The sequence below is a fragment of the Nanorana parkeri genome, unplaced genomic scaffold (assembly GCF_000935625.1).
Source record: "Nanorana parkeri isolate BGI_ZX_2015 unplaced genomic scaffold, ASM93562v1 scaffold190, whole genome shotgun sequence".
Classification (NCBI taxonomy): domain Eukaryota; kingdom Metazoa; phylum Chordata; class Amphibia; order Anura; family Dicroglossidae; genus Nanorana; species Nanorana parkeri.
In genome coordinates this window covers 1,246,673-1,272,957 of record NW_017306458.1, presented here as the reverse complement: position 1 = coordinate 1,272,957, position 26,285 = coordinate 1,246,673, and the positions used below count along the sequence as shown (strand labels likewise).

Below are 26,285 nucleotides of genomic sequence, written 5' to 3'. Positions count from 1 at the left end.
TCCACCCAGCTGTGTGAGTGACAGCTGGCTCTGCCTATCTAGAGACAGAGACAGTTGTTCCCGCCCCCTCCCCTGTCCCTTCTGCCAGTCAGAGCTGGACGATCGGAGCGGGGAGGGGATGAATCCCTGCAGGGAGCCATGAGTGACAGTCATGGCTCGCTGCAGGGACAGGATCGAGAAGTGAGCGAGCGACGGTATGCGTTCGCTCACTTCCCGATCTATTGAGTCAACATGTAAAGGTCCCCATACACCTTGCAATTATCGCACGATAATCGTGGGAAATCCCGCGATCGTACGATAATCTGCAGGTGTATGGAAGGCGTGCGCTTGTCGAACGAGCATGCTAGAAAACCTGCCGAGAATCATACGCGGGTTAGTGGCGTGCTCGTTCGACAACTGCGGAAGGGGCCGATGTGCGCGCGCGCACACTGCCCGTTTAGCATTGCAGTCATCGGAAGCCCGCCCCTCAGCGAGGCGGGCTTTTGATGATCGCAAGTACGATCTGCCTGTCCAAGATGGGCAGATCGTACGAGCTTTTCCTTAGCTGACAACCATCGCAAGACAGAAGTAAGGTGTATGGGCACCGTAACAGTTTCTTTGTCACACGTGGGCTTGAACTATGAGGTGAGTGAAAATCACTCACCTCATAGTTCTCCTTTAAGCTTATGATGGCCGGAGGGAGATAGCAGCATCAGGCTAACGGCCTTGGTAATTGCCCTGCGAACCGTATACCAGCACTACAGTCTGCTGCTATATATTGAACGGCACTGCCAAGCTGTGCCAAAACTGTATAGATAGGGCAATGATCAATGGGTATCTTTAGTGAACTATAAAGAGCTGATTCATCGTCTTCTGTAATTGACTTTGTGTTTATGAAGGCTTATCACCAAATGCACATGGACACATATGGAAGAATAGATGAAGTCCGCTCCCCTTGCCTCTAACAAGAATATTCCTGCTTCATTTACATTTCTCTCTGACTCTCTAGAGTCTGGGATATTTTCTTCACTTGGTTTGTCTTGAATGCACAATAGAACATGAATTGGGGTGGTTAATGTGATAAGGCGAATGAAAAGACATTAGCATTAGCGTTATGTGTTTTCTCATAAAGTAGGTTTAGGATGTCCAGTTTCCAACCAAAGAACCACAAAACCTAATAAAAATTAATGCTTGATGTCAAATAACTACTAATAACATCCACGTATGTTTTTATATTGAACAGAAACTAGGATCTATGATATGCATACCTCCCAACGGCCTCTTATTTGGAGGGACAGTCCCTGTTTTGAATGAAATACCTCTATCCCCTTAGTGTTTAAAGCCTAGTTGATGTCACCGAATTTTGTTTAGTATAAGCGTGTGAAATGGGGATCTGCAGGATGTACCTACAGCACTAGTAATTTATAATTTGAATACATTATGCCCTGGTTTAGGCCTATAGAGCAGAGAAGGGCAATCATACCACTGACACCTCCAGTGGTGACTTATCATGGTAAAAATATTGGCATCAGGGAAGGTTTTCTAACCTCTGCAATCACTGGTTTAATGAGTGGCAGTGTCTTTGATACCCAGTATAAATGGAGCAAATATAAAGGGATCACAGCACACAATCTTTAATCAACGTTATCTTTATTGCAGCATTGGAGGGTGTATATATATGAAGAACATTTATAATGTGTATCACAGGAAACGCAGCACAGTCATCACAGGGGTTTCAGTTATATATACGAGAAGGTTTATCGGAGACTGCTGCTTACAATATATGTTGCTACAATAAATATAAGTTTGATTTAAATATTGTGTGTGTGTGTCTCTTGTCCCTGAACTGTACACTTGTTAAAGGAGAACTATAGGGTCAGTGCTTTACCCCATAGTTCTCCTAAGGGTAACGGGAGGAGACAAACTAGCGTCCTCCCGTCACCCAAAGCTCAGTATACCGCGAGCTGCAGCTCGCGGTATACTGAGACGCCGCAAGCGGGACGGATCCCGACAATACTGTCTGGATCCACCCAGCTGTACCCGCAGAGCCAGCTGTACCCGCCCCCTCCCCTGTCCGTTCCGCCAGTAAGCGCTGGAGGATCGGAGAGGGGAATCCCTGCAGGGAGCCGTGAGTGACAGTCACAGCTCTCTGCAGGCACAGGATCGAGAAATGACAATGTTTCATTGTCACACGTCGGCTCAAACTATGAGGCTGAGTGATTTTCACTTGCCTCATAGTTCTCCTTTATTGTTCTGAAATATGCATGTGATCATCATTTATTACTGTAATGCAGTTGGGTTGCATATGCAGAAATAACTGTGGGGCTTATTTACCTTTTTTGTTTATTCTGCTGTAGATACTGACGGCACAAAGGAAAGTCGGACCTTGGCTCAACTAAAGCAACGGCCTGGCTCTCCAATGGTCGGACATGCAACACCCCTCCAAACATTGCTCCAATCAGCATCGCTGCTCATAGAACGAGTGCTGTTTATTAGAGCAGTGTTTGGGCAGACATTCGGATTGCTGGAGAGCCAGTTGTGTAAGCGAGTCATGATCTTAGTCTCTTGCGCTAAAAGCACAGTGTATTGTAATCCTTACTGCAGTATAAAGAGTAAAAGAGCTCCATATTTATTAATGTACATACAGCCTGACTACATTAAAATAAAGACTCATGCCCACTTGAGCAGATTTACCATTAGGCAGAGTAGGCACGTGCCTACATGCGCCCTATATAGAGGGGCGCAGTGCACGTACCTACTCTGCCTAATTCCCAGTGTTGTGTCAAAATACAACACCGGCAATGGCACAAAATGCACCCTCCTGCTCCAAGACCAGCGACGCCTACGAGCAAAATGCAGAAAGTACAATTTTTTGGCCAAAAATGCACTGCATCCCTGGTTTTCCCCTCCTCGCTGGGCACTGCTCTGTGTCCCCTCTGACACAGAGCAGCGCCAGCGGGTAGAGAAACATTCAGGAGGCCAAGCGGGGAGCACTGTGAGCAGTCGGTGTCACAGGAGGCCGAGCTCTCCTCCCGTCCTGCCCTGCTCAGCCTGATGTGACAGCGAGTCCGGATGGGGAGCAGTATACAAACACTCAGATATCAGCTGACCATTGACTGTTTGCAAATTAATTGAGGACAGAGTATGTTTACTCTGTCTTCAATTATGAATGAACAGGAAGTGCTCTACACCACTTCCTGTTCATTCATGATTATGGACATAGTGTGAGTTACTATCTCCACAGGTAATGTGTCCATTCATTAACTGTGGAGATAGTAACTCGCACTATATCACTCAGTATAGAGCAGGGGTCTCAAACTCAATTTAGTCGGGGGCCACTGGACACCTTTTCTAGTCCCGTGGGGGCCGCTACTATATACGGCACCAGTGTTAATGTATGCACATGTATATAAGCGGCAACTGTCACCCATTCAAGTTAATGATCGGGTGACAGTTGCTGCATGTAAACGCCAGATTAGGGATTCCTGCTGCAGGAAAACGCAAGTTTGTGACACAGGAATCCCTAATCTGGCGTTTACATGCAGCAACTGTCACCCGATCATTAATTTGAATGGGTGACAGTTGCTGCATGTAAACGCCAGATTAGGGATTCCTGCTGCAGGAAAACGCAAGTTTGTGACACAGGAATCCCTAATCCCCGAAATATAGGGGCCTAATATACTCACAGAAAAATACAACCCCCCCACACTAATGCACCCCCCTGCACAAATAAAATACACTCTCAAGCCCCCTCACCTGCTTTCATCCGTGCAGGGAGGAGGCACATCGTCTCCTCATGCCCTGGTGATCTAGCAGTGATCATTAGTAAGGTCTGCACTAGACCTTACTAATGATCCATCAATCGGTCGGAGCTCAGAACTGGCAGAGCTCCGGCCGGAGCCGACCGGAGCAGCTCTGCGGTCTGCATCCGTTGGAGATGCAGACCGTGTAGCTGCTCCCGCAAGTCGGGCACGTGGTCCGTGACCGTGTGCCCGACTTGTCAGCTGGCTGCGGGCCACTTAGTACCAGCTCACGGGCCGGAGTTGGACCGCGGGCCGGTACTTTGAGACCGCTGGTATAGAGGCTTCCTGTTCATTCGGAACAGGGGCTGCGTTTCAAAAGGGAACTATCAGGGGTCTGTTTAGGTTTTTTTCGGTTTCGCCTTGACTTTCTTAAAATTTTTGGTTTCGGTCTGAAAATTCCATTTCGGTGCACCTCTAATGTTATCTTGCTTCTGATTTGAAGCCATTTACTGTTACAGGTATGTTTATTAGCCACATATAATTTGATCTGGACTGCCTAGGCTTTAAAACAGGAGATAGCAAGAAGAAAAATGCTCACACATATCCTGCTGACATCTATAGAGTGAGCATTTCATTTGACAGGTTCATTTAATAGGTTTGATAAACCTACTCCTTGGGGAAAGGCTTCAGATTTCCATATTTTGCTAGTTTCAATTTTTTTTTTTTAACACTTGCAAAGATTGTTAAATGCTGAATTAACTTGCCAAAATAGAATTTGATATTAAGAGGAGTATGAAAGCAATTAGTATGTTAGTCTGTTATTGCATAAGAGGTTCACTTTCACAGCTTTACAATTCAGAAGTAGGGAAGTGGGACATTTCTTCTCTGGTGGAAAGAGAAGTGAATATTATATGCACTGAACAGCGGCTATGCACAGAGAAGTGTGGAGAAGGAAGGTGATTGCCCATTCTCTCACAAGATCACGGGCTCCATCTTCATCGTAAAAAAAAAAAGGAAAAAGGCAGGACAAATAAAACATAATAAACATGGTCCTGGGTCGCCTGTAACGCGCCTGCGCATGTGTGTGTATATATGTATTTCTCTCTCTCTCTCTCTGTGTGTGTCTATCTCTCTTTCTGTTATAAGAAACAGTGGTCCTTCCCTCTTCTCACTTTTTTTGCTTTTAAAAATGCGCATTTCTCCCTGCATAGAGATGTCTATGGGACCAAAAACTAGCAGGATACACCTCAAAATATATCCTGCATCTTTTCGCGCAACAAGCGTTTTTTCCTACACGGCACGCTAAGATGTATACAGTTGCCATTGACTTTGAAATATGTGTTTTGCGCGTTTTCACTTTACATCCATACAGGGAGTAATGCACGAACCTGATTGCAGTTTGTCTGTGTCTGGGGTCGTGCATCCAACCCTGTATGTAAAGGTTGGATGTGAAGGAAGATCTGTGCAGCCACTGCGTATATGTCAGCCTGTCCTTGAATTTTAACCAGCTGCTGACAGCGGCTGCATGGAGCAATTGTGTTTCCTGGGCAGATAAAACATGCAAGTATGGCCCTCTGTGAATAAGCCATCTAAATGCAGGAAAAAGCGATCAGGGAATATACTTCTGAGACAACCTCTTCTGCATTTAGGAAAGCTAAATACAGGAGAGCAAGTGTGACTGTAGCCTTAGGCCTCATTAACACTGGCCATGACTTGCATGCATTTATAGGACATTTCTAAGCGCATATAAATTTTAAAAGGTATAATTTACCTGCATTTAGGTGAGTTCAGTTCAGCTACACTCAGATAAAATAGAATTCTGTGAGTCCAGGGACAAATTGGAATCTCTAAACATGTGCAAACACAAGTACATTTAAACCCAAGAGAACCTGATCTGTTTATACTTACCAGATAATTTCTCGCAGGAGGCTAGTGGGAATGTAACTTAAAGGTTTCTTTGTGATTAAGTGCAAAGCAGTCTGGGAATTTTAAAGGAAATCCACTGCCAGGCCAAGAAAAAAAGGTCACACACAATCTTATATTTAGCTGGATTGCCTTTAGCTTTGATTATGGCACGTAGTCAATGTGGCATCGTTTATAAAGCTTATGCAATGTCACAACATTTATTTCCATCTAGAGTTGCATTAATTTTTTCACCAACATCTTAGTTATGATGGGAGAGTCGGACCACTGTGTAAAGTCTTCTCCAGCACATCCCAAATAAGCCCAGATTCTTAATGGGGTTGAGGTCTGGACTTTGTGGTGACCAGTCCATGTGTGAAAATGATGTTGCATGCTCCCTGAACCACTCTTTCACAATTTGAGCCCAATGGATCCTAGCATTGTCATCTTGGAATATGTCCGTGCCATCAGGAAAGAAAATCCATTGGTGGAAAAACGTGGTCATTCAGTATATTGGGATAGGCAGCTGATCTCATATTTTGGGGACATAACATTGTGAACCTAGACTTGACCAACTGAAGCAATCCCAGATCATAACACTTATCCAATAGAAGGTTCTTACCTATTTGCTTAGCTAAATCCCGGTGGTGACTTTTGTATTAGCCAGGCAGTGTATGTATACCATCACAGGATGCTGAAAATGATTTCCAGGTATGTGTACAAAAGATCTTGCTGACAGGTGCTTATTCTCATTCTGTTTTAGAACTATGTCGCCACGGTGTTTGAGAACTACACAGCCAGCTTTGAGATTGACAAGCAGAGGATTGAGCTCAACATGTGGGACACATCTGGTAAGTTCATGCTTTGTCATACTGTGGTAGGTGTGGTGTCCATACACTGAAAATAATAATCATTTTATGTTTTTTCTGGGTTCACTTTCAGGCTAAGTTTCCCTTTTGCACTCCTTCTGCATAAAATTGACTGTGCAGACAAGGAGCCCCAGTAGGTTAACCTCTTTATGACAGGGGCACAATCATGTGGCATAAGCCGATGACCTCAGACTAAAGTAGCAGTCAGGAGCGTCCTGAGGCTGGGTGTCACCCAGAGCTGAGACCGGGTGACACCCCGCAGTGATGCCATTGCGCACGTGCATGGTGACATCACGTGCCTGCTGGCGGCCATCTTGTTGATGGACGCCGAGAAAGAGAGGAGGGGACGTTCACCCGACTGGATGAGGTATGCCGCCGGTTCCCCTCTTCTCTCCTGACACTGTTGGACTCTCGGTCCATGATCGAGTGCCCGACTTTTTAGAGGGGGTGACACCAAAATGACTGCCAGTCATTTTGGTGTCAACTCCTCCAATGGTGTCACCTGGGTGCGGGCCGCATCCCCCCTTGTAACGCCACTGATAGCAGTCACTAGAAAGAGACACCTCCCCTATTTCTTTCTTCTCTGTGAAGAAAAAAGGGAACTTGAGGAGGAATTTGCTAAAACTGGATCAGACAGAATTTGGAATAGCTGTGCATTTAAGTGATGGGGTTTAGATATACTTTAACAACTAAAAACTACTACTATTGAGCTTTAAGTGGACTACAATCGCTGTCACAATCAGAGACTTGGGAGCTTCTGGTCATTGAAAGTACGAGAATTAGTGAGTTCTAAGTACTTACCCTTCAACATTCTAGAAGGAATTAAAGGAAGCCTCGAAGGGACAAACTTGGAGGCTGCTAATGCTGAACTGATAGTTGCCCAGCTGTCATACTGACCCTTTTGCATCAGCACTCTGAAGCACCACTGTGGAACAAGTATGCAGTTCTTGAACCTTTTTTTTTTCTTCTTCTGATCTTTCTTTAGAAAGTGCTAAAGCCAGTGGGTCAGAATAACAGCCAGACAACTAACATTATTGGAAGGAAATCGGCAATGGCAAACCCCATTTCAATGTACAGTTATTGTCACTAGTAACTTCATAAGAAATAGGATTCGTAAAAAAACTCTACACCTTCCCATGTGCTTACGAAAGCTTTAACCATGGCATTGAAGCAGAACTCCAGCAACAAAAACAAGATAAAACAAGTAAAAGATAAAACAACAAAACTAGCTTTTGCTGCAAATATAGTACTCTCCAATAAGATCAACAGTATCACAGGGGAGAGGAGTTTCCCATTCCACGATCAACATCATTGCCTTTAGTAAAAAAAAAAAAAAAAAGTGGGATCTCTGCTTGCTTATAAGGGAGTGCATTGACGATAATAATTTGTCAATAGTGGCAACCCTCAAAAATTTTAATATTCCACTATTCATGTTGATCCAGGTCAAATCCTAGTTTCCTTGAATCAGGCAACCAGTTTGCTCATTTGCTAGTATGTGTGTATAAAGTGCCTGGCCAGAAAAAAATTCCTGTACTCCAATATTTCGTTAACCACCTTTTAGCTTTGATTCCAGCATGCATTTGCTGTGGCATTGTTTCGATAAGCTAATGCAATGTCTTAACAATTATTTCCATCCAGAATTGCATTCATTTTTCACCAAGATCTTGTAGTGATGATGGGAGAGTCAGACCAATGTGTAAAGTCTTCTCCAACGCATCACAAAGATTCTCAATGGGGTTAAGGTCTGGACTCTGTGGTGGCCAATCCATGTGTGAAAATGATGTCTCATGCTCCATGAACCACTCTTTCACAGTTTACGCCCGGTGAATCCTGACCTCATTTTTTGGGCACATAACGTTGCTGATCCTAGATCTACCCAACTGAAGCAACCCCAGATCATAACACTGCCCTAAATCCATCCGTGCCATCGGGGAAGAAAAAAATCCATTGATGGAAAAGCCTGATCATTCAGTATATTGAAATAGGCAGCTAACCTCATTTTTTGTGGACATAACATTGCCGAACCTAGACCTGACCAATTAAAGCAACCCCAGAACACACATCGGAAAGGCAAGTGCCTTCTGTGTTATATTTTAATCCTTCTGACTGGAGTTAGGCTTTAATGTAGACACAGAGCTGGCATGCAATGGTGGCATTTGTGTACAGTGACTTCAGTTTAAATGGTGTGCTCCCCAAGGTTTATTTATTTCTCCTATTATTGGAAGACAAGAATGTTACTGGCCAGACAACACTATTCTCAGTGAATGGAACTACATGTGGCTCTGGGAGTTCTCAAGCCTTCTGACAGGAAGCCGTTATGCGATTTTGAGCAGTAATTACAGCTGTTTACATAAACTGTGTATCTTGTTAAAACAACTGTGAGAACTTTAGCTGCCAGACATTTCTTGGTATTGCATATGTGCAGAATATTTACAGTATATGAAAATACTCACTATGTACATGATAGAAACATGGGTTGTGCAGTAATGTGCACATGTGTATTAACATGAAAAACTTGCCCACTCTTTTTGTAGAAGGTATGTGTAAGCACCAGCCACTACACTTTGAGATTGAGAGTTGTCTGAAAAATAAGCCATTAAGCTAAAGGCTCCGAGAGCAACAAGTACCACAGTCCATGGGGAGTAGTGTTGGCCAGTGCCAGGTTTTTTTCTTCAGATGGCGTCAGAATATGGCTATGATGGTATCACCATTATTACCTTACCACATTTTATTTTGGCTTTACCAACACTGTTCTCTACAAATAAGCCCCCATTCACACCCAAGTGTTTTTGTTGTGCGGTTTACAAAGCACAATCACTCCCAACAAAACACTCAAGTCTGAAAAACATGCAAAAAGGGTAAACAGATGCACCAAAAAAGCTTCAAAATTGCCTAATAACGCTCACATTGTGAAGGGAGTTTGACTATTTTATAGGTCTTATTTGGTTCCCAGTAAAAGATGTTTTCCACTCTTGCTTTGCAGTTAGCAGTTATTTATCTGTCCCCAGATGGAGGAACATTTCTGCTTATAAATGACCATAGTTTTTAGCCTTTGCCTGTAAAATATTACTTAGTATTGTGCGTCCTATATTAAAATGATTTATACAGTTCTAATTCCTTGTTGGGACACAGCATCTCTAACAGGCCTATGTCGTGGTCTCACCCTATTGCTCAGTATGTGAGCTAGGCTGTGCAGTAAATCACATTTAATACTAGAATGTTAAATTGTATATACGGGTATTAGCTTTATAGAGCTGTCATCTATTTAGAATAATAAATGTGTTTTATGCTAAAAGTAACATCGTGATGATAATCTGTTAGTTTAATGTCAAAGGAATCATCATACATAGTTTTTATCAGCTTCTTTTAAGTGCAGTCTTAATGGGAATTACAGCTTTTTATTTTAAACATTCTCTAATATGTGCGTAAATTGCACTTTTTCTGTGAAGGGCAGTCTTTATCTTCTTTTTTTTTTGTGTAAAATTATTGAAATGATTACAACAAAGTGCTTTAAATTACAGTGTTCCTGAGTCCCTGCAAAGCAAAGAAGCTGGTTTTATCAGATTGGCTTTCTAGAGTGAATGCAGTGATTCTGTATTTGCATGTGACATTTTATATACACATCAGAAATGAAGAGATAAATATAATGGCTGCAGGAAAGGAAAATATAGGGGTCTTTTTTTTTTCTGAACCTGTAGCACTTAATTGTCCCAAAAGGGGCAGCGCAGCCTCATTCCATGTGGTGCTGCGTTGCTGTTTGCTTTGTGGATTGTGAGTTGGATGGTGGTGTTCTGAGAGGTTAAAAAGAAAAAGAATCACTCAGGGGCTTTCACAGAAGCAAAAAGAGAAAGTGGGGAGACCCTTATGGTGTAGTAGGTTAATAGCAGTTATGTATAGGTATTGGACAATGGGTGTCCTAAAGAGAAGAAGGACATGACTTATGGTTGTGAGGAACCATAGTTTAATGGTGGATTCAACCTTCCAATGACATTTATAGAGGTTATAGCTAGGGATGCATCGATACCATTTTTTCCAGAACGAGTACGAGAGCCGATACTTTTCCTTAAGTACTCACCACTACCGATAACCAATACTTTTTTTAAAAGTGTCATGTGACCGTTTTTCTAAAAGAATACAGACTAATGATTTTAGGACAGTGGTGGAACGCCAAGGCTCGGTACCAGCTGCAAATGCTGTGCCTCTAATAGTTCTGCCACTGACTCCAAGCTGTAGAGGAACTACAAATCTCAGCAATACATTATATATCGATTCAGAATACCAGCAGCCATAGAGGACTACAGATCCAAGCAATACATTATACGCAATGGAGAATAATGCCATCAGCTTGAGAAGACTACAAAGCCCAGTGATGCATTATTCAGCAATGCAGAATAATGCAGAGATGACTACAAATCCTAGCAATACATTATACAGCAATGCTGAATGGCATCAGACTATAGAGGACTACAAATCCCAGCAATGCATTATACGTCAATGCATAATATTATGAAGCTACATGCTCTGTGGTGCTCCGGGGTGCTGGCCTGATGTCTCCAGCAGAGGATCTCAGGTGGCTGTACGGGCTCTATGGTGGGCTGTGCGGGCTCTATGGTGGGCTGTGTGGGGTCCAAGGTGGGCTGTGTGGGGGGGTTGCAGCGGGTGCTGTAAACAGTTGCCCGGGTTCACAGAAAGCCTTGCTTGCTGTGGACCCCGGCAGCCTTCCTGTGAATGGCGATGCCTGTTTACAGTGCCAGCTTCAGTTAAAAAATGTAAAGCACTGGTATTGGCGCTTTTTTACGAGTACTCATGAAAATGCCCAGTATCTGCATTTTCACGAGCGATCGTGGTTGCTCTCTATGCCAGGGGGAACTTAATCTCAGGTCCTCCTACATCAGAATAGTATAGTAACCTGGAACACGGTCATGAAAAAACTTGCCCTTGTGCCAGAGGTTAGACAGTGTAGTAGTGAAGATGGTGTTTAAAAACATAGGCCGATCCAACTTGTATGAATATTCTTTAAAGGAGTCAAATTTTATTCATACACCAATAAAGAATGTGTGTGAGAAAAGAATCAAAAAAGAAAAACTATAGAAAAAAACATAAAAACGACAGAGAATAGGGAAAAACAGGATCATCATATTGAGCTCTGATCTATACTAAAATGTTGATGGCGAACAGGAATAACATTATGGCTGATAAAAACGTGTTTCTATAGATGTACACAAAAGTTCAAAAGACATTGAAACACACATTGGAATCATTGAGACCAGGTCATAGCAAATCTAAGTAGAAAAAATAAAAACAGCTTTCCATAAATCAAATGTAGAGGACAGCATACAATTCATAGGTTCATATAGTAGGTACATACAGTATATGAAGGTCATCCTTAGAGTTCCAATACAGGAGATTGTAGTGTGAGAACAGTGTAGGCGGTCTACATAAGTGCATATATTACAGAAGAATTTGTACAACTGTATAGTATGGACATGATATGTACATTGGTGTAGGATAAAACACATGCTCTGATGCAGCGGTCGCCAACCGATGGTCTGCAAGAAAATTTTGGTGGTCCGCAATTGCCCCCCGGGCCCCTCTGATGCCGTGCAGGCGGGGCCGTCATTGAAGCGGCACGGAGGCTCCGGGGCTGCCTCTCACTGACTCAAGCAGCGGCTGTCACAGGAATGCGCGGCTCTCAGTACAGGCAGCACAGGCTGCCAGTGATCTGAGAAGCGGTGTGTTCCTTTATCATAGCCGTTGCTGCTGTTTGTTTTCCCGCCTCCCGTACAGTGCGGGCTCTGCAGGAGACGGGGCATCTCGTCAGTACCCGGACTGAGCAGGCTGCGGGACATAGAAAAAGTGGGAAGAAGCCACGTAATAGTGGCTCAGTGTGGGGGAAGGGGAGGCACAGGAATGGTTAGGGGCAGTGCTGAAGCTAGGGGGAGGGGCATGTGCCCCGGGCGCCGCTGGCAGGGCCAGTGGCAGATTCGATAGATGCCACTCTTGCAGGCACACCCGCACCTATGTATGTATGCAGTGGTGTATTTTGGTTTTGTGCTGCCCTAGGCAAGACTAAACTCGGGGCGCCCCCCCCCCCCCTCCTCATGTCCGAAGCTGTCCTGCTCACTGTCCCCTCTGCTCACCCTATGCCTGGGGGGCCGCCCCCCTGAAAAATGCCGCCCAATGCAAACGCCTACTTTGCCTCGTGCTAGATACGCCCCTGTATGTATGTATATACACACACACGCTTGTTAAAAGATCTAGTTTCTTATCAGTGTATAATGAGTGTTGGACGCCTTTCTGCTGTAGGTTGGTTTTCTAGTGTGATGGATCCTAAAATGCTGTACATCACTGTTTGCTTTGTGCCTCCTTTGATCGCTGCATATTCTTCCCTGCATTTGTGTTCAGTGTATAGGAGTGTCTGAATAAGGGTGGAAGCCCGATGGCGGGCCCATTGTTAGTGCCTAATGGTTCTTTAGGGCCCAATCAAACTTTTGCTGTCCTTCAATGTGCTTTGTGGAGGTATTTAAAATGAATGGCTGCCAATGCACAAGAACTGAACAAAAATGTAAATGCAGCATTTTTTTGCAATGCAGCACACCAAAAGAGATGGTAGTGTGGCACTGTGGTTCAGGTGTGCTGCAACACATGTGGATTAGAGCTGCATTGCTTTAGACCTGGTTCACACCTAGACGGCATTGTTTGTACGCGCAGGTTCAGGGAGACATTATTTGCACGTTTGGCATATTTTTACATGGAGATGCGCGTTTTGACTGGCAGCTTAAGAAACATTGCAGTCAATGGACGAATGTGCGTACAAACGCACGCGAAAATGTGCAAGATGCTTTTGCCGCACATTTTCTGGCATTTCCATTGACTTCTATGGGAGAAAAAAGAGCTTAAAACTGCCAAAAGCAGCTTATGTACTTTTTTCTACGTTTGGCGTTTTCCTGATGGCGTTTTTGCTGCTCTTGAGCGATTTGAGGATTTCCTGTTTTGGGCGTTTAAAAGCGTTTTCCTACTGCTCAAAAACGCCTAAGTGTTAGTCAGGCCTAAGTGTGTTGGGATCGCATTCAGAATAAATACAAAACCTGTTCTGTGGTAACTTGCACGTGTTATCACATTGCACACCATTTCAAAAGTCTGATTTTTTTGCACCTAAGGTATTTGCAGTCTGTGCATAGTACAGTCCCCCATTTGGAGCCAAATCCCTCTGTCCCCCTTTCCTCCTCAGCTGTCCCTATTTTTGGTCTGATGTACAGATATATTTGAAAACATTTTGTTTAACTTCTAAAAGCGTTATTATGCACTAAAATCTTCATCTGATCTGTTAATTATCTTGTTTGGCATATAAATTCCTAATGGAACTCATATCTGGGGTGTTGGCAGGGGAGTCTCCTTTGCCTAAATACGATTTGCTGGATGGTGTCCCTCTTTGTGATTTCAAAGGTATCATAATGGATGTCAATCACTTTGTTCCGTTTGCTTCCTTTCACATAAATGGATGTGTCGTCTGTTTTTAGCTTACAGATGAACTTTAGGCCCCTTTCACACAGGCACTGCCAGATCTGATCCGCAGAGGATCCGTGCACAAATCTACTGCTGATCAGAGCAGTACAGAATGGATGTCAACGCTGCGACATCCACGTACGTCGAGTTTTGGAGGAAAAAAACCCTGAAATTACCAGATCCATGTTGGTCATTGTGGGGGTTGGATGTAAGTGAACATGTGTCAGTTTACATCAGATCATCATGATCGGGTCTGTGAAAACAGAACTGCGTTTCATTTTGTTTTCCAAACCTGGACCGAGTCGGAGGGGTGTTTTATCGGATGTAAACGGACGTACGTTCATTTAGATCCGGCTGTCCATGGGTTATCATTGGGCTTCTGATGATATCCACCTGAAAAAGTGACAGGCGGACCTGATCGGACCGCCCATCTGAAAGGGGCCATACTGATTAATTTTATACCATGACTCCTCTCCCATATTTTCCTTTGTTCAAAAAATGAGATGAAATAGGGAAAGCCCTGCAGAGGGAACAGTAATATAACAATATTTTCTGTAATCTCAGCTAGGCAACTGGAAGAAGAAAATGAACATTTTAGCCTAAATGAGTTATGTCGATCGAGTGTAACGGTCCAGGAAACAAAGCGATTTGCCTAGGATAATGCAAACCATATGTAAACCGCAGAGCATGTTTATTACTGTTTTTCAGTATGAGCTACAATTTTCCAAAAAGAAAAAAAAAAAAAATCTAATCGTTCGCATTACCGCTGAAAAAAAAAATCACGTTTCAAATACAGGGCTGAACCGTCAGTGTTTGCGAGGCGGCTGTAAAACATCCTTTGTATAGCTGTAGCTTTGCCAGTCTAATTGAAGCCAGAGATGGAAAAAGCTCTGCTATTCATTTAGATTACAAGCAGGGAGAATCGCTATATAAGAGCGCTACTAAAATTCTCAATTAAATGCTTTGCCAGAGGTGATTCATAAATGTTATTTTAAATAGGTCACATGTGGTCAGGTAAGGTTATCATTCGTGAATGTATTAGAATTGCGCAGTTTTTTTGGCTTGTAGAAGAGCCATTCCATGAAAACAGCCAGTAACTGAAAGCCATTCAATGAAACTGAGATATTGTGGAGCTGTGTTTTTTTTTCTCACAGGCTATATAACGGCCAAGCAAGGACATTTTATATAGGCGTATTTAATAATGCAGTGCAAAGAGCAGGTCATTCGCTAAATGCGGTAAACCAATTGGGTATTGTTCTATCAGCAGATTTATTTAATTAGTTCACCGCTGCAATATGAATAAATGTCCTGTTTTAACATAGTAGTGAGAATTTTTTTTACCGGAGATCTTTTATCTAATCCTATGGCATTGCTCACTTGGCTGCTCAGCCAGGAAGATGTGCTCGGAGCGGGTCATTGCAGTGCTTTTTCAAGCAAGGGAGTCAGGCCTATTAGGGCACATTTACACTTTGCTGTATGTGTGCATTTGCTCCCAGCATCTGAATGGGAGAATTGATCCTGGCTTTCTACTGCCGGCAGCAGCGGAGGAACAGGGGCAGCAACGAAGGCACTAGGAGAGAATCGGGGAAACGCAGAAGCACAATGGTCTCTATTCCTGGCTGGGTGCCGGCTGCAGCAGTCTGTGTACCTCTGATTCCCTCTGCCTCTGCTGATACAGGCTTGGAGAGCAACTGGGATCGAAGGGGGCCCAGACCACACCATGCAGCTGCACCCAGCCAGGAGAAGAAAGGAGCGTAGCGTTGGCAGCGGGGGTTGGATTCAACTAATCGAATCAATTAATCAATTAATCGATTATGAGAATTGTTGTCAAGGCGGGGAGAGCAGCGGGGATTGAATTGAACACCGAGAACAGCATGCAGCGGTTCCCAGCCAGGTTGGGAACGGAGGAGAAATGTCTGCGCCAAATTCTAAAATGTGCTGCATTATTTTCTAGACCTCTACTGACTCCAGGACCAAATTCAAGCAGTTTTTATTTGCAAGACATTTCATTCTGGCATTGTGCTTGTGATCTGGCATTGTAATAAACACTGACAGTTCAGTAATAAGAAAAGTGATGTCAAGTACTTTTTGGTGTAAATAGTCTGTTGCACGTTCATATTGTATATATTTGTCACACTATGGGACACATATCTCAGGTGCCACATTCCTTGAAACTGAGGAAATCTGTCTCAAGGTGATTATGGTACGATAATTGCTGGAAATCCAGCGATCGTACGATAATCGGCAGGTGTATGGAAGGCGTGCAACCGTTTCTACTGTACGGTCGCACGTCTTTTGTCTAACGAGCATGTTTCAAAACCCGCCGAGAATTGTACGATTGTCGGCGAGTTTGTGGCATGCTCGTAAGACAAATGCCGAACGGGCCGGTGTGCGCAAGCGCACACAGCCCGTTCAGCATTGCAGTCATTGGAAACCCGCCCCTTAGCAGATCGTACGAGCTTTTCATTAGCTTACAACCATCGCAAGACAAAAGTCTTGCAATGGTTGTAAGGTGTATGGGCACCTTTAGACACATACACTCACTTTGTTAGGTACACCTGTTTAATTGCTTGGTACCACAAATTGCTAATCAGCCAATCACATGGCAGCAACTCAGTGCATTTAGGCATCTAGACGTGGTGAAGACGACTTGCTGAAGTTCAAACCGAGCATCAGAATGAGGAAGAAGGGGGATTTAAGTGACTTTGAACGTGGCATGGTTGCCAGACGGGCTGTTCTGAGTATTTCAAAAACTGCTGATCTACTGGGATTTTCACGCACAACCATCTCTCGGGTTTACATAAAATGGTCTGAAAAAGAGAAAATATCCAGTGAGGGGCAGTTGTGTGGACAAAAATGCCTTGTTGATGTCAGAGGAGAATGGGCAGACTGGTTTGATATGATAGAAAGGCAACAGTAACTCAAATAACCACTGTCCCAAAGTTTGTCTCACAAGCCAGCTCGTTTCATAGGTTTAAGCCAAATTCATGAATGTTATGCAGCCTTGTACATGAATTTGGTGCAACTAATGACTCTGTTCCTGTAACCCTGAGACATTTTTCTTATGTGTCTCAACCAGGGTCGTCCCTATAATGAGGCGGCCTCAGGTGGCATCTCATTGGGTAGTGGGGGTTAGGTGCACCTGCCACCCCCTTTCTTGCCAGAGCATCCCTGGTTGCTAAGAGCTCTTAACCTGTCCTGTCAACCAGCGACATCAGTGAACTTGGCGGGATGCCGGACAGAGCTGGAGCCATCAGGGACACAACACTCTCTTTTTTTTAAATTCACCTGAATGTATCTTTTTCTCCTCAAAAAAGATAGACCACACAAGGTAGCGTGCTAAACCTGTGATTGCCTATCACAGTGATCCTAAATTGGGAGCCATTCATGCTGAGTTGAGTAGCTTTTGGTAACAGAATAGGCCTGGGGATCTAGGTTTGGTCTGTGAAAGCAGAAGGCGGCCAAATTAGACTGGCACTTCTAAGAGAAAAAGTTGTGAAAAAAGAGCCCCTTTGAGGCATTGTGCGGGCTGTGCTTTCCTTGTGTCTTTGTGTCTTACAACACAAGGCAATACTCAAGAACTGCTTATCTAATGAGTCTTTAAGCCGATGAATAGACGTCTGGTACGCGGAGTTCTAAAACCAGTGTTTTCTTTTTTTTTTGTGAATGAAAATGGCACTTGCCTGAGATCCACTCAGCGATATTCCGGAGCCCTTAAAGACCTCCAGCTGATAATGATTGCAGATTGAACAGATTTCTTACTCGACTCTTCTGTCGCTAATGTATTATTTAAGGACTTGTAATTACTACCCTTCATTAATTGATTATCGGCTCAATAGCCTGCCGTCTGTGGATTCTGTTTATTGATCTCAAAGTAGCATTAACTACGCTGTTGCAGTGTTTCTTAACTCCTTCCCTGCTGGGAGACGACACATACATTTACAACTCACGAAACTGAGAACTATTGCAGTTTCTGAAGTCATAAAGTGTAAAGAATAAAGAACATGTTTTATGACTCAACACTTTCACATCATTGATCTGTCATTGTTTGCAAATTTTAAGTCAATATTTGAAAAACAAGTTGTTGTTTTTTAAAGGGCAAAGTGCAAAAGAATATCTGGTACTAGAGGCTGAACCTGGCTAAAATACATCAAAGTGTTTTGCAAAAAAAGAATCAATGCAGCAATATTGCGGAAAGAAAAAAAATGTGCATTTTATTTAATTTTTTGCTATGGAGCCTGCAAAGAATTACAGCTACGGTGAAATATCTGGGGTCTAAATAGACCCCTGACATTTCCCTTTTTGAAATAGAAAAAGAAATTGAGGACACCAAATCCTCAATTTATTTTTCTGCAGCCTCAGCACTCAATGAATGGGAAGCACTCAGTACTACTACATTTTTTACATATGTGATATTGTCAGGCAAACATTTTCCGGCTGGTTGACACCAGTAAACTGAACTGAATGCATGGCTGCTGGTGTACGTTGACAGTGACCAGTGCTGATGTGTCAATCCGGGCGCATTGCACTGTTTACGTTTTTTTTGTTAGAACTTTATTATACAATCAACATTTCACTAAAGTGACATTAAACCCTTAGATGTTTTAACATAAAGCAATACTGTAATGTGTGCCTTACTGTAATCCATGGTAGTTTCCCTTCTCTTTGCTGCTCTTCCTTTTAAATCCTGATCTCTTCTCATGCTGGGCAGAACTTCTGTTTTGCAGCAGACTGCCTTGTCTCAGGAATGGATACACGGTGTCTGTGTGCAGGTTCACAACCTGAGCCAGCCCTACAGGAAGAGGCACTCAGCTGCAAAGGGAAGTTCTCCCCCAGCATGAGAAGAGATAAGGATTTAAAAGGAAGAGCAGCAAAGAGAAGGGAAACAACCATGGATTACAGTAAGGCACACATTACAGTATTGGTTTATGTTAAAAAATCTGAGGGTTTAATGTCACTTTAAGTTTCATCGGCGCAGTGTGATGCATTTGTTGCTCGCTGCAGCACGCTGATCTGAAGAAAGGTGCTGCAGTTCAGAACTGAACAGAATTACGAATCCCATGAGGCTTTGCAAGATTCTCACAGCCACAGACATGACTCCTGGAGAGAAATGCTTCATGGGATTTGTAGTTTCACCACAGCTGGAGGGCCGGAGTTTGGCCATCCCTGCTTTAAATGATGAGAACCCAATCACTAACATCTCATATAAAGTTTAGCATGTTATTTCAATATTTGTAAATCTGCAGCTTTCATTAAAATAATACCTGGTGATCCTGCAGTGAAGGTCTGTGGTCAGGAACTTCCTGGTATGATGTTTTGTCCCCTTCTCCCGCTGCGCTCTCTCTGAATATGGGCTTCTGACAAAGAATACAAGTGACCAGTTTCAACATACATTAGGCAGACATAATATACTGTTGTCACCATCAGGAAATCCACCCTAAGAACCCTAACAATCAATTTCTATTATTTTCTACCCTTTGGTCTGTTAATGCCGACCTTTACACTCAAAAATCAGATTCTACCAATGCATCTCTCTATGTATGATGATTAATAATAACATAGCCATGTCAGGTGTAAAATACTGTGATTGTGAAATACTTACATTTGCAGATAGGGTTGCCACCTTTTCTTCAAGCCAAACCCGAACACTATAGCGCTTTGCGGCAATTATTTTGTAAAGTATACACTATGCATGTATTTTGTAAATAAATGACATTGGAGTTAATCACAACTTGCCAGTGTGCCGCAGGTCCCCAGATATGCATTCTGTAGTTTGAAGAGCATTCACTTCCTGCTTTGAAAGGGCAAATTGACTTCAGTTTTGCCAAAGCATTACCTTGGCCTTGGATTGCCTTGTCATCAGTGAGGCATTGCTGGGAAATCTCGTCTGTAATCTCATGAGATCTCAGGGAAAGACATTTTCCTCCCCTGAGATGATGTGCATGGTCACATGTCCTAGTCACATGTCTAGTCACCTGCCAGATATCCAGGAAGTGAAAGGAGACCTAGTAATCTGCCCTTACTAAACATGGCCACTGCCAGAAGACTGGAAAAGAAAAGACAAATAGGGTATGCAAAGAATGCAGAGCCGGCAATTGTCTAGAAGTATGTGTTTGTAGATTGTCATTACTAAACATTTCTCAAGGTGTATTTGTTGTTATTTTAAAGATATAGGCAATGGTCCGCTTTAAAGGAGAACTACTGGGAGAGTAAAATGTACTCTTCCCAACACTTAGAGCCGGTCTGGGACAATGCAGCTGTCAAACACCGGCTCTATGTATGTAACTACTGCCAGGTCAGGGCATTAGGGTGTGAACAGGGCACACAGATCACAGTTGTTTTCTAAATGCCCTGTTCACACCATACATGTGCAGTGGTGTCCAGACAAATGCAGCTCAGGGAACATGGTGGGAGCAAGCCCTTAAACTGTTTCCTATGATGGCCCATTCTTCTAAGCTCTGGTTCATACCTATCTAGACGCGGCAGTTCGCATTTTCATTTGAAAGACATCCTGGTGCGCTAAAACGTTTGTTGGGAAGGTGAGTTGGCGTGTCATTAAGAATAAATAGTGGATTGCTTATCATTGATTATAACAATATCACTTACCATGGTTTTTTTTTCTTTTTTACGTGCATGCCATGACTGATGTGATACATGATTGACTCACTCACGGTACCTTGATTCTGTTGATTCTGTTTACTATGTCTCATAGTCGCAGTCAGGTCTTTTATGGATTCATCTGATGTGAAACACTGATCCTGATGTATCTCTTCTGATAATTCCATTCTATGTTCTCAATACCTTGTTCTGTTTATTTTTTGCTTATACTGAAAAATTTCGATTGATAAATAAGGAATGTAAAAAAAAATGGCAACACAGCACAACCTCAATAAAGACACGTGCGCTGCGGGAATGCGCGCAGATGTGAAATTACTAAAATATGATATATACATATATAGGCATTGCTTCTGGAATTATGTGACTGGTATTCTTTTTTTTACATTCACTTATTATTCCATATATTATGCACAATACCAATTCTGTCCATTATTTACTACTAGGTGTGAATTATTACATCTTAATTCAGCCCTGTACTGTGAGTTGGGCACTGGGTTATCCTCACTCTAAAGCAAGTCCATTCAGTAGCTTCCCATTATGCATCTTTGTAGCATTGTTAGCTTGTATCCAGATCACAGCAACAATCAAAGCCAGGTTACATGGAGGCAGAGAGGTGATGATTTTCCCAGGCTGCCCCTTGTTTCTAACAAGCCAGATCCCTGTCCCTTTTACTGCTACAAGGGCTCTAGCTTGGCTTTTTAACATTTGTTTTCACCCTCTCCTATTCCCAGCCATGCTGTGGACAATGAATCTCTCAAAGCTGAAGCATTCTTATGTTAATTTTGTGGCGTTTCCCCAGAAGCCTTTGCTGAACTTTGCGGTAGAACATTCTCGTCTCTTTTGTCAGGGGAGCTGGAAGCAAAATAACTGTGTTTATCAGAGCAAGACAACAACCTAAAAATGTCCTGTATAGAGGATTCTGGGGGATGGCTCCGATTATCAGGTTACTTGGTGCATGTGCTTCGTATTCCTCAAAGATAACTCTCAGTTCGTTCTTCCAAGGCTGGAAATTGGTAATCTCACATTTAGTTTATTAAAGAGTGTTGAGTGTAGTCTATCACATGAGCAAGCTTGGAGCGGTGGCTACTTTATAACATGCACAGGGACCATGGGGAACAAAAGTAGCCATCCTACAGAAGGAAGGACAGTGTCAGCACCAATTCAGAGGCGATTTGAGGATCTACAGCCGAGTGATACACAAATAAGATACATTTTTCTTAATAGTTGAAGTACTTGAATGCATTTTTAGGATTTAAGTCCTGAGTTTAGTGTCACTTTAACGTTTATGTATGCATGTTTTAGAGGTTGACAAACCCCATAATTCCATTATTGCCTACAAAGCCTTTGGGTCCCCACACACCTTACGATTATCGTACGATAATCGCGGGAAATCCCGCGATCGTACGATGATCGTAAGGTGTGTGGAAGCCGTGCGACCTCTACTACTGTAAGGTCGCACGACTTTAAACTTACGGACATGTTTGAAAACCCGCCGAGCATCGTACGATGTTCGGCGGGTTTGTGGCATGTCCGTACGATAACAGCCGCACGGGCCGGTGTGCGCAAGCGCACACTGCCCGTTCGGCATTGCGGTCATTGGAAGCCCGCCCCTCAGGGGGCGTGGCTTGCGATCATCGCAAGTACGATCTGCCTATGCAACATAGGCAGATCGTACGGTTTTTTAAGTACCTTACAACCATTGCAAGACAGAAGTCTTGCGATGGTTGTAAGGTGTGTGCCCAGCCTTTGTCTTAATTTACAGTATTGCCTGTCCTTATTTTGAAAAGGTCTTGCTTATAAACTTTTTGGAACATGTTAAGAGGCTGATGGTTTAGGTAGGAAAAGATATCTGCTCAGCCTCTGTGTATTAGCCTAGGTATATGCAAGCACGAGGTAAAGTGTGCACCAAGCTTTCATACTTTGCATAACAAAAAATTGTTCACCAAGCATACACACATTATACGCCCACCAAATTGGAGAATCATCAAACATCCTAGCAACACACTGGGTTATTTGTATGCCAGTGACAGACAGACTTTTTTTTGTTTTGCAAGTGTCGCAGCCAGCTGAATAATTTTTTTTTTATTTTCTCTCTCCTTAATTAACCTTCAAATGAAAAAAATCAAATCAACCTCAAATAATCGTAGTTATTCATAAAATAGCTTCACAATGTATTCAGTTATGCAACATTGGCACACAATTGTTGCAAACAGACTTTGTTGTGTTGCAACTAGGGCTGCAACAACTAATCGACAACGTTTATAATCGATTTATTGAAAAAGTTGTCCACTTTTTCAATCATCGATTAATCGGCTTCTGGTTAGTTGGCCCTTTTCACGGCTCCACACACGTTGCGCGCCTTGCCTCCTCCCTACCTCACGCTCGCCGCTGCCAGACTCGCCCGCATCCACACGCCGCACCTCTTCCCCGCCTCACGCTTACCGCCCTCCCACACCCACGATCGGCCCAGGGACGCGGGGAGAAGAAGTAAGGAGGAGCAGGTGTGGGGGGATGACAATCGCCGATAAACAGGCCCGATCTCAGAAGCAAGTTGCTGGAAGACTGCTCAGGTAAGCATGCACTTCCCTCCCCCCACATGGTGCTCTATAATGTATTGCTGGGATTTCTATTCCTCTATAGCTGATGGTACATTGTGCTGTATATTATACAGAGGACTACAAATCCCAGCAATGGTACATTATACACTGTATGTATAATGTACTATTGCTGAGATGTCCTGAGAGAAGAGAATATTCATTGTGGTGGAAGACGCCACCATGCCGGTGAACATTAATCATCACCATTGCATCAACGATGGACACTTTTCTTCTACCTTACACCATTATGTCGTCCTGCCACAAGCTCTTAGCGTGGGCCTGTGTGTTTGTGTGTGTGCGCGTGTATGCATGTGTGCGAGCCTGCATGTGTGCTTGCTACTTTTCCTTAGTTTAAATGCAAATGTTGATATCTAATTGGAGTGTACCTCTTAATAGACCAGCAGCCAACAGCTTTAATCAGACTTTTTTTGTCAGACTAATAATGGCTGATGTGTAAATGGTAACTCCTTCTTGTGATGTATTTCTGAACGTGTTCTATTTACTAACTGAAGCTTTGCCTGCATTTGCTGTAACTGTTCAGTTTTTAACGGTCCATTAATTTAAGAAAAAAAATCCTTACGCAGTTCAAGCAAACATTGGCTTTTCCTAGTAGATGTAGATTTCACCAAGAAATACATAACGCTGAATCACAAATGTATTTGTAGCTGGCAGGTAAAACTCTGCCCCTTGTTACATGGTGAACAATAAAGTACAGTCTGAAATAACATTAGAAATGTGGGCATTCGTAAACGGGAAATATACTGTGTGTACTCCAGCCATAATGTATTCGCTTTCATTGATGGCTTTTCTAAATTGGCTGCTCACTTCAACCTTTTATTAAAATGTTTGTTGCATACGAGCTTTGATGATCTTGTGAGTTTCATCGTCACAATAACCTTCGTGGCATCCTGAACTTCAATCAATATTTTAGATTGTATGATCATTGCTTGATGTGAATGTCTGTTTGCTTGTGTCTGGGGTTTTTGAAAGCTGGAAGACTGACATCAGAATAAAATAGATGTATTTTTCTCTTTTCAATCTTGACGCATTTGTTCGACTCCTCTACATACTGTATATAGGATAATTGATTGTTTCTCCATCTTAAAGAGGAACTTTATCCTTATCTTCGAAATGAAAACAAAGAAACCTTTAGAAATGTTTAGTAATGGCAATCTACAAAAATATACTTATAAATAATTGACAGCTTTTTATTCTTTGCATACCTTATTTTTCTTTTCCTCTCCATTCTTCTCACTGTAGCCATTTGTTACTAAGAGCAGGTTACTAGCTCTCCCTTTACTTCCTGAAACTCTGGCACATGTGACTAGGACATGTGACCATGCACATCAGCTCAGGGAAGGAAAGTGACTTTCCCTGTGATCTTGTGAGATTACAGATGAGATTTCCCAGCAATGCTCTGCTGATGTAACCTTCCCAGGATGCAACGCTTGGGCACATTACATCACGAATGCGCAGGAGGACCAGGAAGTGGAAAAAAACAGTAATTGTAAGTAACAGAAAAATATGTTTAACTAAGAATGAAAGATGATTTTATATCAGCATGCAGAGCTGCATACTGATGTGATTTTGTATTGTAAAGGTCCAGGGGTAAGGTTCCACTTTAATATAACTGTTGTACCATGCTCCTTTACAAAACCCTGACATTTATGTAAGTAGAAAATAGAAAAACATCATCTTTTTTAAAAATGACATCTTTTTGTAAATGATATCATTTAAAAGATGAAAACTAGCAAGTTAAAGGACAATTATGGGGTGAATGAAAAACACTCATCCCCATAATTTTTGGGCCACTAGGGGACGCATTATATGTTCTCCTGTGACCCTGAGGAGAACTATGAGCAAAAAAGATTGAAGAATATGTATGAGCAGGGACTAAAACTCCAAAGTCTAATTGTAATGCCCTGTGTAGTCCTGGGGTGCAACTGGGTATTCTTTTGATTACAATATTAGTGCCCGGGGTGCCACACAATAACCTGATACCAACAGTGAATCAACTCAGCAAGACAGACCGAATTACTTGGATTGACGAGCATTACACCATGTGCAGAACTACAAATACCATAAGTGTTCTAACAACAACATTGGAAAGTGGATGTAGAATTACCCAGTAGTAACACACCGGATATAGAACTTTAGGTTTCAGTAACATCACACATAGAACTACATATCCCGGTGACTACTAACACACAGCCAATATAGAACTATTAGTCCAACTGATCCTGTAGTAGTACACTATGGGGGAAGTTATCAAAACTGGAGCAGGTGCCTATGGTAACCAATCGGCTTCTCTCTTCAATTTGTTCAGATACGATTTGAAAATGAAAGATGTTTGGTTACTATGGGCAACTGCTCCAGATCCTGTCTGCTCCAATTTTGATAAATTCCGCTCAGTGAATTTGACAGCTGAACGCAAAGCAGCCACAAGATGGTTTCACGTTGCTAAAACATTTTTGAGGTGGTGTAAACTTTGGATACCATCATACGCGTGGTTGCTCCTCTGTATACAGGTCCCTACCTTACAGCCCCTATATGACACTTACTAGGAAGATCTGCCTGCTAGGCCTTGCCATAAATCTTAATGTGAACATATATAATGTTCTTCCTCACAGATCACAACACTGACATGACAGCTCATCTCCCCTTTCCTTCTCTGCTAGCAGTGACTTGGCAGCCAGCCATCCTTCTACCTGTCCTTCAGACGGCAGGTACTGTGAACTCTTAGGGCTCGTTCACATCAGATGCATTAGGCTGCCATGATCAGTATTGATCAATGCAGGCTCAACACAAGGGTAGATAGAAAACAGTTGTATTCTATGTGCCCTGTTCACACCATACATATGAAGTGGTGTGTGAACTGTGTAAAAATGCAGCATGTCTGCTGTGGTGCAGAGCATGGAGTTGAATGAAATGTAATTTGCGACATTTTAATAAAGTAAAAAAAAGTAAACAGTGTGATGTGTTGTAACAATGCATCACACCGCCCCTGCCACACCAGAAGGCACATGTTCATATTTGAACATTGTGTCGACTGTCTTGTGACTTGAAGCTTT

The 26,285-nt window shown here is 42.8% G+C and overlaps 1 protein-coding gene across 1 annotated transcript in view; it reads left to right on the top strand.

Annotated features, from left to right (window-relative positions):
• Positions 1-26,285, top strand: part of RND2 (Rho family GTPase 2) — a 127,542-nt gene that overhangs the window by 14,675 nt on the left and 86,582 nt on the right. The window contains exon 2 of the mRNA XM_018555265.1: positions 6,388-6,475. Coding sequence (XP_018410767.1) covers positions 6,388-6,475 — 88 coding nt within the window. The remainder of the gene's footprint in view (positions 1-6,387; positions 6,476-26,285) is intronic.